General features: G+C 34.3%; 1 protein-coding gene across 4 annotated transcripts in view; it reads right to left on the bottom strand.

Annotated features, from left to right (window-relative positions):
• Window positions 1-17839, bottom strand: part of LOC129245757 (dentin sialophosphoprotein) — a 28952-nt gene extending 11113 nt beyond the window's left edge. For 2 of the 4 annotated variants that reach the window (XR_008582431.1, XM_054884125.1), the window contains exons 1-3: window positions 16839-17839; window positions 8554-8680; window positions 667-787 (exon numbers count right to left, since the gene is read on the bottom strand). Coding sequence is in view for 3 of the 4 variants with exons in the window: in XM_054884125.1 (XP_054740100.1) it covers window positions 667-787; window positions 8554-8680; window positions 16839-17681 (1091 nt within the window). In the remaining variant the exon portion in view is untranslated. Of the gene's footprint in view, window positions 1-666; window positions 788-5328; window positions 5844-8553; window positions 8681-16838 lie in introns of those variants that run through there. The other 2 variants (XM_054884129.1, XM_054884128.1) reach the window with 2 other exon arrangements.
• Window positions 17840-18765: the final 926 nt, after the last annotated feature.

Below are 18765 nucleotides of genomic sequence, written 5' to 3'. Positions count from 1 at the left end.
GAGTGCCAACACGGGCGGCTACCAGAACATACACTCTGGCGGGTGAGAGTTACATGTGTATGTATATTGGTGATGGTGGTCGTCGTTAATGGCGGCCTAAAAGAAATACAGGGGGCATGGAAAAATGTTTGTGCTTTGGATACGTTCATACGAATTTCATTCATTAATTCATTATTCGTTATGAATTTATCACATCAATGAGTTAAACTTTAATTTTGGTAGCTTAAAAAATATGTATGTATTTATTTACATAAATAATATTTTTAATTACTTTTCATACCCGCAAGTAAACGTTTTTTGTGGGGAGCTTGTTTGTATCACGCTTGTACACGAATCGGTTTTGGCTTTGGTTTTGTTTTTTGTTTTGTGACTACTTTTGCAAAGCGCACACACGCAAACATTAATTCAAAGCAATTTTTTAGATCTAAAATAAAAGCAAAAATTCATTGCCACATTTGGTCGTTGGGTCGTCAAGTGTATGTTTTTTGTATATTATAAATTAATCAATATATATATATATGTATATGGTATGTATGTAATTAAAGAGAGCAACTTCTTTGCATTGCTTCAAGTAATTTTAGTCGAATCAAATTGAAACGAACGCCAAGTATTTGTGTTGAGACTGTTTTTATTGTCTTGTATTTATCGCAATGTTTTTGTACCCACCTTAACACATCATCCCGCTTTCGCTTTGTGGCGCTCATCTTGCGCACGGGCTCCTCGCGAAAACTGGGCGAGTAACGTTTTTCCAATTTGGCGCCGCCCATTGTGGTCGCTTGCATCACGCCTACAAAATACATTCATACAGAGAATTTGGCGGTTAGTTGCGGAAATATTGCTATTTTCGAATTTGGGCTTAATTAAATGATAAACCAAACAGTTCTCTATTTATTTTTCTTAATCTATCAAAAAAAAAAAAAAAAAATGGGCAAATCTGTTTTTTTTATACAAATGATTATGTTTAAGTTTTTAATGCTGCTTGCTATTAGTACTTAATAGAAAAAAATGCAGAAATGTGTTTGCGTAGCAAAGATCACAAATGTGATGGCATGAAGTCGAGTTGAAGTATTATGTTTTTAACACACACAAATACTGGAATACATAAGAGACGCGGTTTTTGAGGGACTAAACAAAAAACAAAAGAAATTAAACAAATAAATCCAAATATATGGCTTGTGTTAATAGAAATAATGTATTAAATATAAGAATATTTAAAATGTGGGATGAAGGATTTTTATATAAAGAGTTTCGTAAAAAAATTGATGTGCTTTAATGTAAATCTTTCTATTTTATTAGCCGCGAAAAAAGGGAGCTGCAAAAAAAAAGGCAATAAAATACAGGGTCCGGCACTCGAAGTGCAACCAACTTCAGACCGCTCGCACAACTGATGAACAGCCATGGACTGTCTACTAGTTGGTTAAATGGCAATCCAGAGTATTGTTTACAAGCGCGCGGAAGCATTTTGCCCAGAGTAAACGCGAAAAATGCAAATCATTCATGGATTTCAAACGTAATAGTGTGAATGCATTATAAAGGATTTTCCAACAGCAGGTGTTATTTTGAATTTGATTGCGCTATCGAGAGATGATTAACTATTTTTTATGGCCGGATGGTATTGATCTGCACAACGTTTATTTTCAACAAGACGGCGCTACGTGCCACACAAGCAACGAAACCATTGATATTTTACGGGAAAAGTTTCCGGAGCGTGTTATCTCTCGAAGAGGTGCTCACAATTGGCCACCGAGATCTTGTGATTTAACAGCCTGTGACTTTTTTCTTTGGGCCATGTGAAAGAGAAGGTCTACGCCAACAGCTCAGGGACGATTCAAGACCTCAAAGATGGAATTCGTAAGACTATCGAGGACATAGGACAGCCACTTTGCAATTCGGTTGTGGAAAATTTCATGAAAAGGAAATTGTCCGGTAAGGTGGTCATTTGTCTGATGTTATTGAAATAAACATCCGATCATTTATATTAAAAAATAGCATTTTTCTTTGAATATCAAAATAAAACCTCTGTTTTGAAAACCCTATATTTGACTACAAAATCTCAACCAGCGATTGTTCGTGAGCTCGAGCACCTTAAAGTAAATAAAGGTTTGGTTTTTACACACCATTACTCGTTACAATGATATTGGTAGCATCGCGAAACGTCATAGAGGTGGTCATCAAAAGACTGCAACGTCACGTAAATGGTTTAAAATGTGACGAAGCAACTTGAGCGAAATCCCCGACGAAGTGCCAATCAAATGGCGAAAAAACTGAAAATATCTGACCGTAGCATCCGCCGCACACTGGAAAATTATCTCAAGGTCAAACCTTACAAGATCCAAAAGGTGCATGTTCTCACACCAAAGCGGCAACAAGTCAGACTTGAGAGAGCGAAGGAGTAGCTTTGCTTGGCCGAAAGCGCTCAATTTTCGAAAATTGTATTTTCTGACGAGAAAGTTCAATTGGAATTGAGCAATTCGTAAACTCCTAAACGATAGGGTTTATTTAACCGACCATTCGTACGAGAATTTCCGCCACAGGTAATGGTTTGGGCCGCTGTAACCGCTGATGTGCACTCTCCAATCGTTTCCATCGAACCTGGCGTAGAGATAAACGCGAAAAATTAGCGGGAAAGTACTCTGGAGGTTGCTTTGAAGCCGTGGGCAAACTAACATTTCGATGACAGACCATGGGCGTTTCAACAGGACTCGGCACCACCTCCCACAGCTCGAGTGAACCAAGATTGGCTAAAAAACAACGTTCCGAACTTCATAACGTCCACACAATGGCTCTCGAATTCACCAGACGCGAATCCGATGAATTAATCTCTTTGGGCCATTTTGGAGAGCGAGGTCCGAACCAGTGTCGAGGCGCTGAAAAAAAGCCATTGTCCGCGAGTGGGCCAAAATAACTGCAAGTCACATTCGAACACCTTACGATTCGTTTCTGGACCGTCTCACGGCCATAGTCAAAGCAAAAGGTGGTCATATTTGTATTATTTTCATACATTTTTTACTTTGGATTGAATCAGAGTAATTTTCCAAACTAAATGTATGGCCTTTTTAATTGATTACACTTCGAGTGCCGGGCCCTGTTTACCTAGTAATCAATATTTTACAGCTGTGGGCCTTGGGTGCCTGTGTGCCTCAAGAGCTTAAAATTCTAGAAATAATTTTTCAAAACAATCGATGTGTCTTTTAACTGCCCAAACTTTTAAAGCGTAATTCTAAACTCTCACCTTTGAGAAAAAAGCTGAAAAATGCACTACTTAAGTTTACTTCAAAATGAGTTCGTAAATAAAATACATTGAAGAAGTTCTCGCTGTTTTCATACCCGATTTAATATTTTCAATATAAGTTTTTAAACAAAATTCAGCAAAGAACGGACGGATGAAATCGATAATTTTGTTATGTCACCAGAAATGTGGGATAACGTAGGCTAGTTTTTCTAAACAAAAATAGTGCATGATGCGTAATCGTTTGAAGTTTCTAAGTGAATGCATCAAATTATCGATACCCATCAATATTGACAAGCGTAAATTGCGCATCCTAGAAGTCAGAAAGTCAGCCGTAATTACGTTGAGCAATGCTTTCAAAGTTACTAATTAAAAAACAAAAAAGGCAAAATACCGACAGCCAGAACTTTTCCAAGTCGCCAATTTTAGCAAATGTTAAAAAGATATCTACTAAATTCGATTGAAGAGATTTTCTGAGATATTATCCAAAAGTGATCCACAAATGTGATCAAATACAATAAAATTTTCGCTTTAACGGTAGATACTATTTCTAAAAGTTCAAGTTGCTATAGCAGCGAGAGTTTTGAGACTAACACTTAAATTGCGATTTACAATTGAAACAATAATATACCTGTCGTTCCTGCTTTTTAAACTAAATATCTCATAGTAAAGGGTATTTCAAAGGTGACGCCTAGATGTTCGTTGTGAATAATTCCTAGGGGGTACTTGTTTTTTATGTTATCCTTGAGATTTATCAAGTAAAAATATGCACAAATTTGCACGTTAGAATAACGTGCTAAAATTATTAAAATCCACTATAAAAATGGTTGGTTTTAAAGAGCAACATAACGCAAAATTCGTGATTTTTTTGGTGGAAATAATCGCTCGTATGAGCCGACAATTGAAAAGTTGGTCAACAAATTTCAAGAAACTAGTTTTGTCGAGGATAGAAAACGGACTGGTAGACCAGATTGGGGTTTTTTGAAAAATAAAGTCAATAAGTCAACAACAATTGCAGAGATGAAACACAACTTTCGGATCAATATTGCTGAGCTCAATGCGATAATGTAGGAGCGAGTACTTGAAAATTTTAATTCTCTTAAGACAGTATGTAGACGTGGTAATGGTGGACATTTAAATGATGCCATTTTTCACATATAATTGTTGCCGTATTTGGAATAAAAAACATAGTGAAAAATTATAAGGTCTAAATTTTTACATGTTTTATTACAAAACAACATTTAGGCGCGTCTTTTGAAAACCCCTTTATATACATACATATGCACATATATATACAGCACTCTTTTCTTGTAAAGTACAAACGCGAACTTTCTTACAATAATTCTGAGATTATCCTTAGCATTGACCTAAAAGTCTTAATAGATTTTGCTATCAATTTGAGTAAAAGATAAAAAAAAAATGATTTGTTCATTGTGGTATCATAATCGGCCTCCAGGCCTAAGCAGGTATCACCGCACACTCATGGAGAGCGGCAACTACCGTAATCTAACCTAACCTAACTTTGTGGAATATTGTTTTGAAATGTGGAATATTTATTTTGTAATAAAAAAAATATAAGAAAATATCTTGTATTTTTGACATTAGTCTACTTTTAAAGTACGGAAATTGCTCAGAAAAATGTTTGAATATCACTTAGAACTTTGATTTTTTTAATATTATAATTTGCAGTCACATCAGCTGTGAAATAACTCTTCCTCCACATTTGTTTAGTTTATTTAATGTGTAAATTCAATTTATTACAAATAAAAAAAAAATACCGTAGGTAAAAGTGAGTTAGGCCACACGTTTTTTATACTGTATAAAGCAAACTTGAAATTGAAAATCAATATTAAAGATTTCTACTATTAACAGTTATACTAAAATATATGCATGTAAGTAATTTTAGAGATTTTGCATATTGCTTCCTAAAACCACCTATGTACTATGTAGTCATATGAATTTTAAACCAAATTCTCGTATACGAAAAAAAATATATACATATGTTTATGTTTATATTCTTTAATTATCTTCACTGTAATTAATATCGATACACGTATTAATAAACGATTTAAAGATCGGGATAAAATCTTTATACAAACCCTTCCGTAATGTAATCGTGATACCCGTTGCCGTCGTCGACGTCGTCGTCGTCGTCATCGTCGATTTATTGCAAAAGCAACAGAACGATTAGAGTCAGACTGAGTTTTGCTAGGCAGATTTACATACATATGTATATACACATACATAAAAGTAGCGATGCGCTTTTATGTTTTTTTTTTGTTGGTTTCAGTTTCGTTTCGATTTTTTGTGTAGGGGTAGCGGAATCGATCCTCAATTTTTTTGTAGTTTGCCTTGCACAACAACGCAACGCGGCCGACGACTTGCTCTCACTGAATTATAATATACAAATAAAGAAAAAACACAACAACTTTGGTTTGCTCTTTGATAAAAAAAGAAAACAAGTTTGAGAATATTACGCTACTGCGAGTTTCCCGAGCCCCCAGCGGAGCGGTTCCAGTGGCGCCCAAATGTATTCGCGCGCTCGTTTTCGATCACATTTATATCGTATGTAGTTCTCTCGCACGCACATCATTGCCTGCACAAATCACTGTTTAATGTTCATTGTTCTTGCTGCCTTCGTATCTTCGAGCCATGCAACGAGGCTACACAGGTACGGGAAGTAAAAGCAGACCAAAAAAATCATTCATCATGGTGCATCCTCGTGTGCCGTGACGTACTCGCACAATGCACACACACACACACACACTATTTTGTGGGTGGCGGCGAGTGTTGTAAGCACACAAGGATTTTATAATATAATACAGTGGATAGATGCTTGTGAATAGTAAATAAAGTAATGTGTGGATAGGCATAAATAAGTATGGTAAACTATGATAAAAGTAGGAAGAATAATATAACTTATTCAAAGTAATAAATAAATAAAGCTAAGGCGAGCAGAGCAGTAGGCTATGTAATTTTAATACCTATTGCATAAATTTAATTTCTGAAGCCGTAATTATTCTAATTTGTTTTTTTTTTTTTTGTAATACAGCAACTGCTCTGCTTTGCCTAAACTTTATTGTATTTCCCAAATGAATGCCACTAATTTTGTTAATACATTTTATCTATTGTATACTTTATGCTATTAAATATTTTACTTTTCTTTGTATTCCTGTCTTATAAATTTGCACTTACCGTTGAAACACTTTTTCTGTTACTAAATACGCTCTTTACTACTGAAAGTTGTAGTCACTTCATTACGAAATTTAGTTTACAGACATTTTTACGAATGCATTGCTAATTGCAATAAAGTTTAAATAAAATCATAATTGCACGATTTACAGAGTGACAATGACGTTGGAGAATATTGAATGAATACACAGGGGGTTGCATAATTTTTGTGAAAGAAATTTTATAAACAATCGCACAGGATATTGGCGCTGTTCAAGTTTTACAGGAGAAATATTTGTTATATTGTTTATATAAAATTATACAAGGTGGCGCCAAATGAACTATCCAATTTTGTTTTTCCACAACTTTTTTACTAAATAGAAAAAATGATTTTGAGTGATGGAATATTTTGACTTTTACGCGCTCCATTGCTTCTGAGTTTGTATACTTCAGCGGTTTAGTACACAAGTTTGAAATACGAATCGACGTACGACGCTATTTGCAACAAGTATAAATTTTCCAATAGGGTGAATAATTTTGCGCCTCTTGGTATTGCTTTGTATGTGTGACTGTAATAAGCCATAATAAAAATTATTCCGGTGAAATCACTTTTTCTTTTTCATTAATATTCGATGCAAGACACTGCTTTACAGTAGTTGGGTGGGAAGGCTGAAGTTTTTACAAAATTTTAGTTCTAATTTAAAAAAAAAAAACATTTTTTATGCACTATTTTTATACTTTTTCAAATGGAGTCGTACGTCACTTGTGAACTAAACAGCTGTATGGAAATAGACAAGTAATGTATATATATTGATATATACATATACATATATATAAATTTTAGTTCCAGTTTCGAAAAACAAAAATTTTTTTATGTACTATTTAATTTTTATTTATTTATTTTTATTAAACTGGAACTAAAATTTTTTAAAAATTATATATCTATATATATACTAGCAAAAGCTCTGTGTATTTGTTCAATGCTAAATAAAATGTCTCTGAAACAACGCGTTAGCGTAACAGTATATTCAAGTATTAGCCAGTTTCAATAAAATTTTTATTTAAAACATTATTCTTTATCAGATTGCATTTCTTAAATGTTACATTATATATGAATTAACTTTTTTGTAACACTTCATTTTTTTTTAATTTTTTTTTTCGAAAAAAAAAGTTGAATGCACATCTCCTTTCACTTTTCCATTTGCTTTATTTAGATATTTTTTTCCATACGAAAAAAAAATAGATCGTTTACATTTTTGCATTAAAATAATTTTTTAACAGCATAAAAAATAGTTTTACTTTTATTATTTGTAGTAACTGATATCACAGCGCTTACAAGTTCAATTATAGGTAAATTGATATAAAGTTTAATTTATAAATATTCAATATAAAAATATAGATAAGTTTGTATATACAATTTTATATAAATTTTCAGTTCTTTTAAATGCTAAAAGTAAACGAAAAAGGAATAGAAAAAATAAACACACACACAGATGAAGAGATGAATGAGTAAGAGTTTTGTTAATGATTTTAATTTCTTTATTTATTATTCTTTTTTCAATTTTTCAATTGTACTTGATGCCGTGGACAGTACTTGGTACTTGATGTGAGATACTGAAAGAAGTTTACACGAGCAAGGAGACAAATATACGTGTGCCATATGCAAAACTACTACATAATGATATTTTCTATATATGCACGGTTGATAGTTATTCTATACGATTAAATTGCGCAAGTTTCACTTATCGCGCTATAGGAATCTCACATAGAAAATGCACGAATGAATATGCCATTTTTATTATTATTATTTTTTTTTCATTTTGTATTTTTTTTTTGTTTTTTACTTTTATTCATAGCATTCATAACAATAGCTTGTATTACTAATATTTTTTGAATACTATACTATCAGTTGTTTAGGCTATTTTGGTCAAAGTCCATTACATAACGGATAATCTATTAAATTAGTTTTTAGTGTTATTTCTTCGCTTTTGCTTTATTGTATGCAGAATATTAAATGATTGAAATGAATGCAATGTTTAGTTATGCCAAATTAAATTTAAGTACTATTTTATTTTTCAAATTCTTAGTTTTCTATTTTTCCTATTTCATATGCATCTTTTGTATATTCAACTAATAAATGGCCGTCTGCTTACCTTTGTATTTGGGCACAAACTTCTGTACATCGTGCGGAATGTTTTGATAAAAGTCCAATTCACGCAAATTCAATGGCTTTATGACAGTGGATTGATTCAGCAACAAAAGGCGAGTGTGTCCGCCGACCTGAAAAAAAAAATCAAAAACAAAAAATTATTTTTTTTCTATAAGAGGAATAAGTGTGATTATTTGGGCCATGCTTACAAAAGTTAGGCGATAGTAAATAAAAAATATTTTTTTTTTTGGGTTTGGCATAATTAATAGTAAATTATTTGTATTGGTAATTTTTTTGAATTTGTATTACATTTCCTTTTCATTAATTTTAAATTCTTAGCGAATGAAAAAAAAAACATTTTTTTGTGGATTTTGAATAATTTACTATGTACGAGTAAGTTACCATAATTGTCACCTTGTATTTTACAGGCTATTAAATTTACCCTCACTACCAGAATTCATTGTCGGAATGTTGTTATCATTTTTTTACATTGTGCAGTGCAATGTAAACGATGTTGATAGAGACGTTAATTGTCAACCTTTCTGGGGGGATAGTTTTAAAAGCAATGTAATTAGCAAAGTCAATAAGAGTTTGAGTGATATGTGGTGAGAAGAAGGACGCTTGTATTTTCCATATTAGTCGAAGAAGTGAATTTGAGATTGATATATGCAAGATGAAAAGATGTGTAATGGTGTGGCAAATATCAGACCGTTAGCCGGCTCTCAGCGAACTTCACAGAATCAGCGAATGGGCGGACGTAACAAATCGGTTTGTTTACGAAGATACTAAGAATGTGTTAGTGATATACGAAAAAAATTAACACAATGTCACTTCGTTGGCGTCTGAACAACAACAACAGAATTGATGAGTGTGTGAATATGTGTGAAATGATCGTGCAGAATTCGGCTGGCGAACCATCCTCGTTACGTGGCAACCGAAGTTCCCCTCACAATTTTGTTTTTTCAACATATTTATTGGCTAAACCTAGTAATCTATAATTCTTAATTGAAATATGTACATATGTATGTGAAGAAGTGAGAGTTCTTAAATTGTTACATTCATGCTTCATTTGCAGCATTTCTCTCGGGCTCTATGCCATCGAAGTTGGCGTTAGGAAGTGTTAAAATTGGTAAGCAACGAGTTTATGAAGGTGGGTTAGGCAGATGATGCACTCAATCCGCTCAAATTTAATATATTGAAGTGAAGACAACATGAAGTACTTCTTTTCATCGTTCAAGTGCCTGAATGTGATTGGCAGATATGAAAACTCCAATTGGAAATATAGAAACTTAGTATCCAATTTTGAATAACTTTTGTACTAAATAAAAAAAAGAAGTTATTTTGACTAATGAAAATATTTATTATAACTTTTACGCGCTTTATTGCTTGTTGATTGTTCTCTAGTTCACTAATGCCTATGTATGATTGACGTACGCTGCGATTTGCAAAAAGTATAACATCTTCCGAAAGAGCGAACAATTTTGTGCCACCTTGTACACTAAATGGTATGAGGCCTAAGTGCTTTAATCTTTGCGGTTTGTGTTTCGACAAAAACAAATTGATGTATCCGACCATTATTCATTTATGTACGTATATACGTTTCAATGATACAAAAAACGGTGGCTCTTTACAAGCGAAATTATAAATTTATTGATTTCTATGTAATCTATATCGATATACCGGAAAAGCCATTAATAATTTTTAATTAATTTATTGCGTTAGCGACATTTCGAAAAAACGATCAATAAACATTGGTAATAATTATTATAAGTAAATGGCGCAAATGCGTATTATTCAAAATAAATGTTTGCTTAATTTTACCTTTAATAATTTACTTCATACTAAAAATCAAGAATTAATCATTGTAATGGATTTTATTATTATTTAATTACCGGTGGTTTAGAAACTCAAAAAATCGAGTTTTTGTTTTTTTCATATTTCGAAAGTACAGTATCTTAAGAATATAGAGTGAAATTTTCATGCGGAAATTCCCAATATTATAGCTTCTACAGCCCATTAACTAGGTAGGCAGCGGTCCGTGTGCTCCTGCACCTCAAACTTTAAACTCATTTATCTCGAAACGACTTTTTTCGGCGTGGTGTTGTCAAAAAAACTTTCGAACCGAATAGTCTGAAATTTTAATATGTTGTTCACAACATCAATGGCTATCGCCCGTACTAGAATCATATTATTATTTCAATTATTTCGATTTTTTTTATTAAAAAACTGACAAAAAAACCGAGGGGGGTTAACTTCAGCGTCATTTGTCATTTTTAAAATTATTCAAATTAAAATAATTAAATTACATTAATTTCATTTTTGTATAAAAAAGAAGTTAAATAAAAAGCCTAAAAATTTTTAATATCGTTTTCTATTTTTTTTATTGTAAAAAAAAATTCCTGAAAATACTCTAATTTTTCGAGCTCTAGACTACCGTGACCCCTTATCTAATTATCTAATTTTCTTTCATTCATTTAATTACAAACATTTGTGCACAACTTTCTGCACCCTCTTCAAGCGAGCGCTGCCACTCATTATTCATCATCAAGTGGTTTATTATATTATACGAGTATTTCCAAATGCATCGACAAAATCTAAAAACATCTGCTTGCTTTTCTTGTAAAATCGTATACCTCTTATTTTTCAACTAACGCAAACCACTTCCGGACATAACAAATACGCATTTCTATGGCGTAAAATTAACTCGGTGCAATGAAAATAATTCACTTTCATTAAATTTATTATCGAATATAAATCATGTGAGTGAGTACACTTTGTAGTATATTGCAAAACTAAAATTAGAAGTATTTTGAAAAAACAAACAGCTGTGCTCTGCTGCTAAATGGGCCAAATCGGTCAAGTTCAGCGCAATTTTTTTCACCGACGTGTTAGGCTGCGTGTATATAGTATGTGCATACCTGCACGAAAAGCAGAGGAAATTGGTTAAAAATAAATTGTATTTCCAAGTAAAAATAAGTGGATATTTATAGCACATACAGATACATAACACATCGGTCAATAAGTCCCCGGTCTAACAAAGAAAACACAAGAGTTACATCAAAATTCGAGTTTATTCATCAATTCTAAGGCTATACAGTCAGTCCAACGCCTTTCCAAACGTTCTATGCCAGTTTTGTAGAACGACGGAATCATCGAGACGTTGCTGTTTTTGGTCCACAGTCAGCAAACGCGGCACCCACTTCGAACATAGCTTCCGCATCGACAAATGGTCGTGTAAAATGGTGAAAACACTTCCCTTTGATATCTTTACGATGTCAGCAATATCATTCAGCTTCAATTTACGGTCGGCCAAAACCAATTTATGGACCTGCTTGATTTTTTCGGGAACAACTGCCTCATTTGGGCGACCAGAGCGGTGTGCATCGTTGGTGTCCGTACGACCGCGTTTAAAATCAGCATACCAGTCGATCACTGTTGATTTGCCTGGTGCAGAGGTGCCATAATGATCGTCCAACCACTGTTTTGCTTCGACGGTATTTTTTCCCATCAAAAAGCAGTGTTTAATGAGCACACGAAATTCTTTTTTTTCCATTGTTCTGAAAATAACAAAAGTAGCGTCACTAAAGCTTCAATAACTCACACAATAATGATCCGAATGACATACAAATTTGACAGTATACCTAAAAGGGTATGTTTTTTCGAACCATAAAGCTAATTTTATGTTAGTGGCGCCCTCTATATGTCAGACCGGGGACTTATTGACCGATGTGTTATGTATGTACATATGTATGCAAATACAAATATTGGTTTTTGGTAATAAATATTTTTCCGATAACATTTATTTCTTTGAATGGTGAACGAATTTTAAGTAACCTATTTCACACCGCTTTACTCCTCTTACGTGGGCGTAGGGGCTTGGCTTTTCTATGTGTATCAGCCTGAAATAATTTAATATTTTTGCTACAAAAAGCTGGCAACTCCTCCATCCTTTAATGCTTAACCTTGAGTTTAACGAGTTTGCGAGTAGCAAACAAGACGAGACAATAGCTTTCAATTTCTCCTCTTGTGACTTTTCTAGGTTAAACAGCGTTTTACATGACATCAATTGGGAAGATTTGCTTTCTGGATTAGATATTGTTGAGTGCTATTCTACTTTTATACAGGAACTATATTCTTCGGATTGAAGAGAATATTAAGTCGAATCCTAAGGCCTTTTGGCGATTTGTTAAATCTAAAAAGTCAAGCGCTGGAGTCCCTTCAGAGGTTCGTTTTAATTACAAATCAGCATCTACTCTTGGAAATCTAGCCAATATGTTTGCCGATTTTTTCAAATCTAATTTCTCTAGTGATAATACGTATTCGTTTTCTCCTTGTCATGATAATCCACTTTCATCTTTGAACTTTGGCTACTTAAACCTTGTTTCTCTGGACATTCAGAATGGGATTTTGGGTTTAAAACCTTCTTCGCAGACTGATAAGGATGGGCTGTCCGTAATTTTTCTTAAAAACTGCCCGGCTATTGTCATTCCTCTCAAATTAGTTTTTAATAAATCTTTATCTTCCGGAGTTTTTATCAACGATTTGAAAATCACAACTATCACCAATATTTTCAATAGTCGCAAAAAGAATGATGTGTGCAACTATAGGCCGATCTCGAAGCTTTCTTTTATTTCTAAACTTTTCGAAGGGATTGTAAAATAAAAAAATGTACTTTGCAACTAAGAGATTAATCTCGCCCAATCAGCATGGATTTGTCTCGGGTAGGTCTACAGTTTCCAACCTGGCTGCTTTTGGTGAATACTGCTTTGGAACTTTTCTTTGATTTGAGCATTTGATAGAGTTTCTCATACAATTCTATTACGTAAATTAGCCTCGCTTGGTTTCCATTCTATTTTCTTTAAATGGTTGAAATATTATTTATCCGATAGACGATGTGTGGTAACGATTGAGGGTGAATTTCGGAACTTTTCATTGCATCTTCAGGGGTGCCACAAGGCAGTATTTTAGGACCTCTTCTCTTCGTTCTATTTATTAATGATATTTGTACCTATTTTTCATTTGCCAACTTTCTTTTGTATACTGATGATTTGAAAATATTTTCGGCCATTAGAAAAAATCAGGATATTCCTATGTTGCAAACGGAAATTAATGCGCTTCGCTGGAGCAGTAACTGGCATCTCTCTAAATATTAAGAAATATTTTCATGTCACCTTCGCCAAAACTCAAAATGTTCTCCAGTCATCTTACTGCCTTGATAATACTTTACTTCAATCTGTTCATGAATTCAAAGATCTACTCACATTTTTCTTTCCACAGTCACATTATTTTTATTGTGTCCACTTCTTACTCAATCTTAGGTTTTATACGGCGTAATAGCTCGATGTTCTCGGACCCTTACACTCACAAATTACTTTTTACTTCCTTTGTTTGCTCTAGATTAGAATATGCAACTTTTATTTGGAGGCCTTGCCACCAATTTGCTATTGAGAGAATTGAACGTGTACAGAAGGCGTTCCTTAAATATGCTCTCAGGTCGTTAAAATTCTTAAATACCCCTTCCTATCATTCCCGTTTGATTTTAATTAACTTAAAGTTCTATACTCTCACTGCCTTTTGTTTTTAGTGTTAATTAAAGGAGAAATGGACTGCTTATCCCTATTACGTTGCATTTACTTTCATATTCCTACTAGATCGTTACGCAATACTTATCCATTTCATCTTAAATTTCTTAACACGAATTTTGCGCGTAGTGCTCCTATTGCCCGCGCTTTATGAGAATTTAATGAGATCTTGAGTTCTATTCCGCTTAATTTTTCGGTTTCAAAGAATGAATTTTATAAATTTCTAAATTCTTTTTTCTAATTTATTTAATAATTATAGTAATATACAATAGTAGTAATTTAAGCTCATATTAGATCTAAATGATCTGTAAAAACAATAATGATGTTTTCGACTTATAATAAACGAAATAAACGAAAAAATGAATAGACGTTTCGCATTCAAATGAAAAAAAATCATATAGAAAAATAGTCTGCTCAATACTATGCGCTGTTCCTCCTTTTAGCATAACCCGTTGACACCAGAAATTCTCGGACTCACCCTAATCTTTAGTGTGTAATATTGGTCTGGGAGTTATGATGTTTGAGCATCTAATCAGTTTTTAATTAAAAACAAAAATTGCTCTTTTATTAACCACTGTTAAATGATATATTACCATAATAATATATTTGTATTTATGCTAAAAATAATAGACGGCAAAACATAATTTTCTGTGTCAAAATTCAACTACATAACACTTAATTAATGATCTCTCTCTCTTTCGTTCATAAAGTTATGACTTTAGTTACGTCTGTAAAATTTGTACTCTGTACAATTTTTAGATGCATAAACATTATCCGAAAATGTTAGTGAAATAAGAAGGCGCAAATGTTAAATAACATTGATTACCATTACTACCATTGCTAACATAACATTAAATTTTATATTAGGCCGACAAAAATTGATATTTGAGATTTTTTGACAACAGATGGATACCGGAGCTGTATGTATTTCTATATAAAGAGGGTCATTTGCAAGTCCGCTTTATTGCCAAATAGTGGGTGAAATGCGTTTATTACAGTATACTCGTTGGCATATTTATGTTAAAAATTAAAGGGGGGCAAAAAATAATTCTCTGCATTAAAATGCTAACAAATAACATTTTCAATGTTCGCTCTTCTCTTTTGTTCACAAAGTTACGATGCTGCCTGCGTTTAAAAATATCCTGTAAACATTTTTACATTCATGAGTACTACTACCACTGTTAACATAACATTTTCTGTTAGACCGATAGAATATAGTTAATTCTGTACTGAGAGTGATTTGCCGCGCTTTGATACAAAAACGATTTCAAAACAATTGGTGCATTTAAAGGCGACGTTATGTTGATTAAGTTTATTTCAGTGTTAATTCCTTTTTAAGACACAGAGGAAATGGCGTGTTATATTTTAATTCAATAATCTGCTAGAAACTTTGGCTTATACTGATAAAGAGATGGATTATTTTTTGTGAAAAATATTTTGTTTACACTCAAATAAAGAACAGAGTCAATAGGTGTTTCAGTAAAGAAATTTATAAAAAAAAAAATGCAACTGCATATGTATATTGAGCACAATCACGGCTTTTGATTCATTTTAAAGATAAATTTGCGTCATACCCCGCAAGTGTCACATTCAGTGACGGCAGAATAGTCAAAGGAAAATTTCCATTTTTAAAAACATATTTTCATTAGCACTCGTACATCATTTAGCTACAAATTGTAGACATTTAATTGCGTTGTGCCCCTATCTGCCAGTCATCGATATGGCATATGTACTATTGTATGCATTATTAAATACATAAATTTGTTATAGTATATGTGTGGGATTTTTAAACACTAGTGTTTGAGCAGCAAAATGGGACCTCACTCAATTTTGCTGACAATTTGTTGACTTTATTCCTGTTTTATTTTTTCTTGCTGTCGGATAAATATTTACTCTTTGCACATTATCCATGTGGATTAAGTCCAAACGTTTGTTTTGTTTTATTTTTAATAAGTCATTGAACGCGGCGGCTCTGGCTTGCGCCAACGAAATTTATCTATGCAATTATTTGATATACCAGCTAAATAGATATAGGCCAATTACCTCAAAATTCTTAGCCGCACAGATTCGTGGATAACTTAGCTTATTTAACTTCTTGTTTGAGGTGCATTGTTGCCTGAAAAATACGACGTTTTTTCTGCCGGAAATCAGTGTACTCAAAAATGCAAAGATCAGAGATAGCAAAAAAATTACGTAAAATTTGGGTACTAAATAAAGTTTGCTTATGGGTTGTTAACCCCAAGGGCCAAGCACTGAATGGCATCTGAAAATTTTTTTATTTATTAATTTTATTTAATTTTTTTTTTTATAACAGTGGCCACTCCTCTTAGAATGCATTTGGAACATGGACAAAATTTATTGTGTTGAGCCTAGTCGTTCCATGTGTGTCTGCTAAAAAGAATGCAATTATGGATACTTCACTCATACTTAGGGGGAGGAGCACGTGCGGTTATCTTAAGTTACTCTATGAATGACATGGCTACAAATTTGAGTACTCAAATATTTCCAACTCGCTTAAACTACTTTGAGGAAGAACCTATTCGAGGAAGAACCCTTACGGAAGTACTACTTTCATGCGATCTCCTTTGCTCTTACGTCACCTGGTAGATTACAGTATTCCTGCAGTCCCTCACACTTTTACTAAAAACCACATTCAGCTTGTGCTCCTGCTCAAATCAAAGTGAATTTAACTACATAACAAACTCACCTGATTGGAGAGCGGTTGCAGTGCGACTTCATCCTCACTTTCCAAGAGATCCTTACTCAGCTGAGGATGCAGGAAGTTATTGGCCGCGGATCCTCTGCTGCTGCCGTTGTTGTTACCACCATGCTCCGCTGGCGCAGTCGGCGCCACAGGTGCATTCGTGCAGCCACCAACATTGCCCGCACACGAATCGGAACGTTGACGACCCAAATACTGATGCAAAGCAGCTGTCGCTGAGGCAAGCGGATGCGCTTGTGCTGGCAGCGATTGTTGCTGTTGTAACTGTTGGATAGGCGGCTGCGGCTGCTGCTGCTGTTGCTGTTGTTGTTGCAGTGGTTGATAAGAAGACTTATCGAACGCATCGATCACGGCCGATTTAATGGGCGTTGAGCAGTGACTGCCACTGTGACTACTGCTACTCACAGACAGCTGTTGCAAATTAGCTGTGACCAATGTGCTGTTGGCAACATGTTGCGGTGAGTTATTTAATAAATGTTGCGGTTGTGGTACGGCTGTGAGTGTGTTGCCGAGTAGTGTTGTGGTGTCCACAGTACCGCTGCCAAATTGTAGGGGCGATAATTGACCTAATGTAGGTGCAATTTCTCCAATATGTTGGCGACTTTGTTGTTGCTGTTGTTGTTGTTGCTGCAATTGCAGATGTAATTCACGATGCTGCTGCTGCTCATTTTGTTGGGCGTGTTGCTGCTGCTGTTGCTGTTGGTGCTGGTGATGGCTGTGGCTGTTGTTGTGGGCATGCAAAGCGGTATGTTGTATTGTTGGAACATGTTGATGATATGACGCACAGTCAGAATCTCCCATGCCCCAATCCCCCAAGAAATATACCATTCCCTTCGGCGTAAAACAGTGTAAATTCAGCTACTTTGGCGTTCACCGTAGCAAAGACGGAATTGCTTTCGTTTTGAACTGGTTTGCCTCGATTTAAATGTATTAGGTACGATAATGATGACCTAGTGCTTATTGTGTTTATTTTTCAATTTTTTTGTAGATCTGAAAATAGTAATTAAAATTAGAAACTATTATTAATGGCATTAAAAGTGGATTTCATTTTAATTTCAACTAAATAGGCGAAGAGTAGCGTCAGAGCCACCCTGTAATAATGCAATTAAATGTCAAGGCAAGGCGTACTTAACGTTTAAATTGGATTTTCATGCATACATATTTTATACTTTATATAACACATTCAAAGTAAATCTTGCTTAGGCAATATAGCCCGCACGTCTAGGGATATACCTACATACATCCATTGAATTTCAATTCCTTTTCTGTAACAAACTTCAAACCTCATTAGAGTTCGTCTTTGTGCCAGTCAAGCTTAGTTTCCGGCCTTATTAAAAACACACCCAAGTGGCAGAATTCGAGTGCATAGAGCGCATTATCGCATGCTGAGTATGAGCACGTCTGCAGCTACGACGCCTTTAAGTATGCAATAACAATTACGTACAAGCGCACTTGCCAGCTTGCCAAGGTCTTCCGTTAAGTGCATGTGCACTAACGAAATGTCCTTCCTATCGGCCTACTGCCCGCGCACCACCAGCACCACCACCCACATAAAACAAGCTGTCAATAAATGGTACTAAAAGCGATGCAACTGAAGGTCGACCTCGACTACAAGCGTAACTTCATATGCCAAATAATTGTAAAGCGCCAACAAATATGTAAAACATGGCAATGGATCCGACGGCAATGGTGCATTTGTGGCTGAGGAGATAAGTGAAAGTGATAAAAATTCATCGTTGGAAAACTTAATTACATTATGATAATGTGCAATTTCAGAGAAAATTAACAACAACAAACACGAAACACATTTTGACTGCAACTGACAGTGAAAATAAGTGTAGCATTTATTGCAATCCGGCCGTGATGTTGAATGCCAGAGTCAATATTATGTCTGTGGTTGGTGCAAATTTGG

The sequence above is a fragment of the Anastrepha obliqua genome, chromosome 4, assembly GCF_027943255.1.
Source record: "Anastrepha obliqua isolate idAnaObli1 chromosome 4, idAnaObli1_1.0, whole genome shotgun sequence".
Classification (NCBI taxonomy): domain Eukaryota; kingdom Metazoa; phylum Arthropoda; class Insecta; order Diptera; family Tephritidae; genus Anastrepha; species Anastrepha obliqua.
Note: the sequence above shows the minus strand (reverse complement) of the source record. Positions and strands in the feature narration are given on the sequence as shown.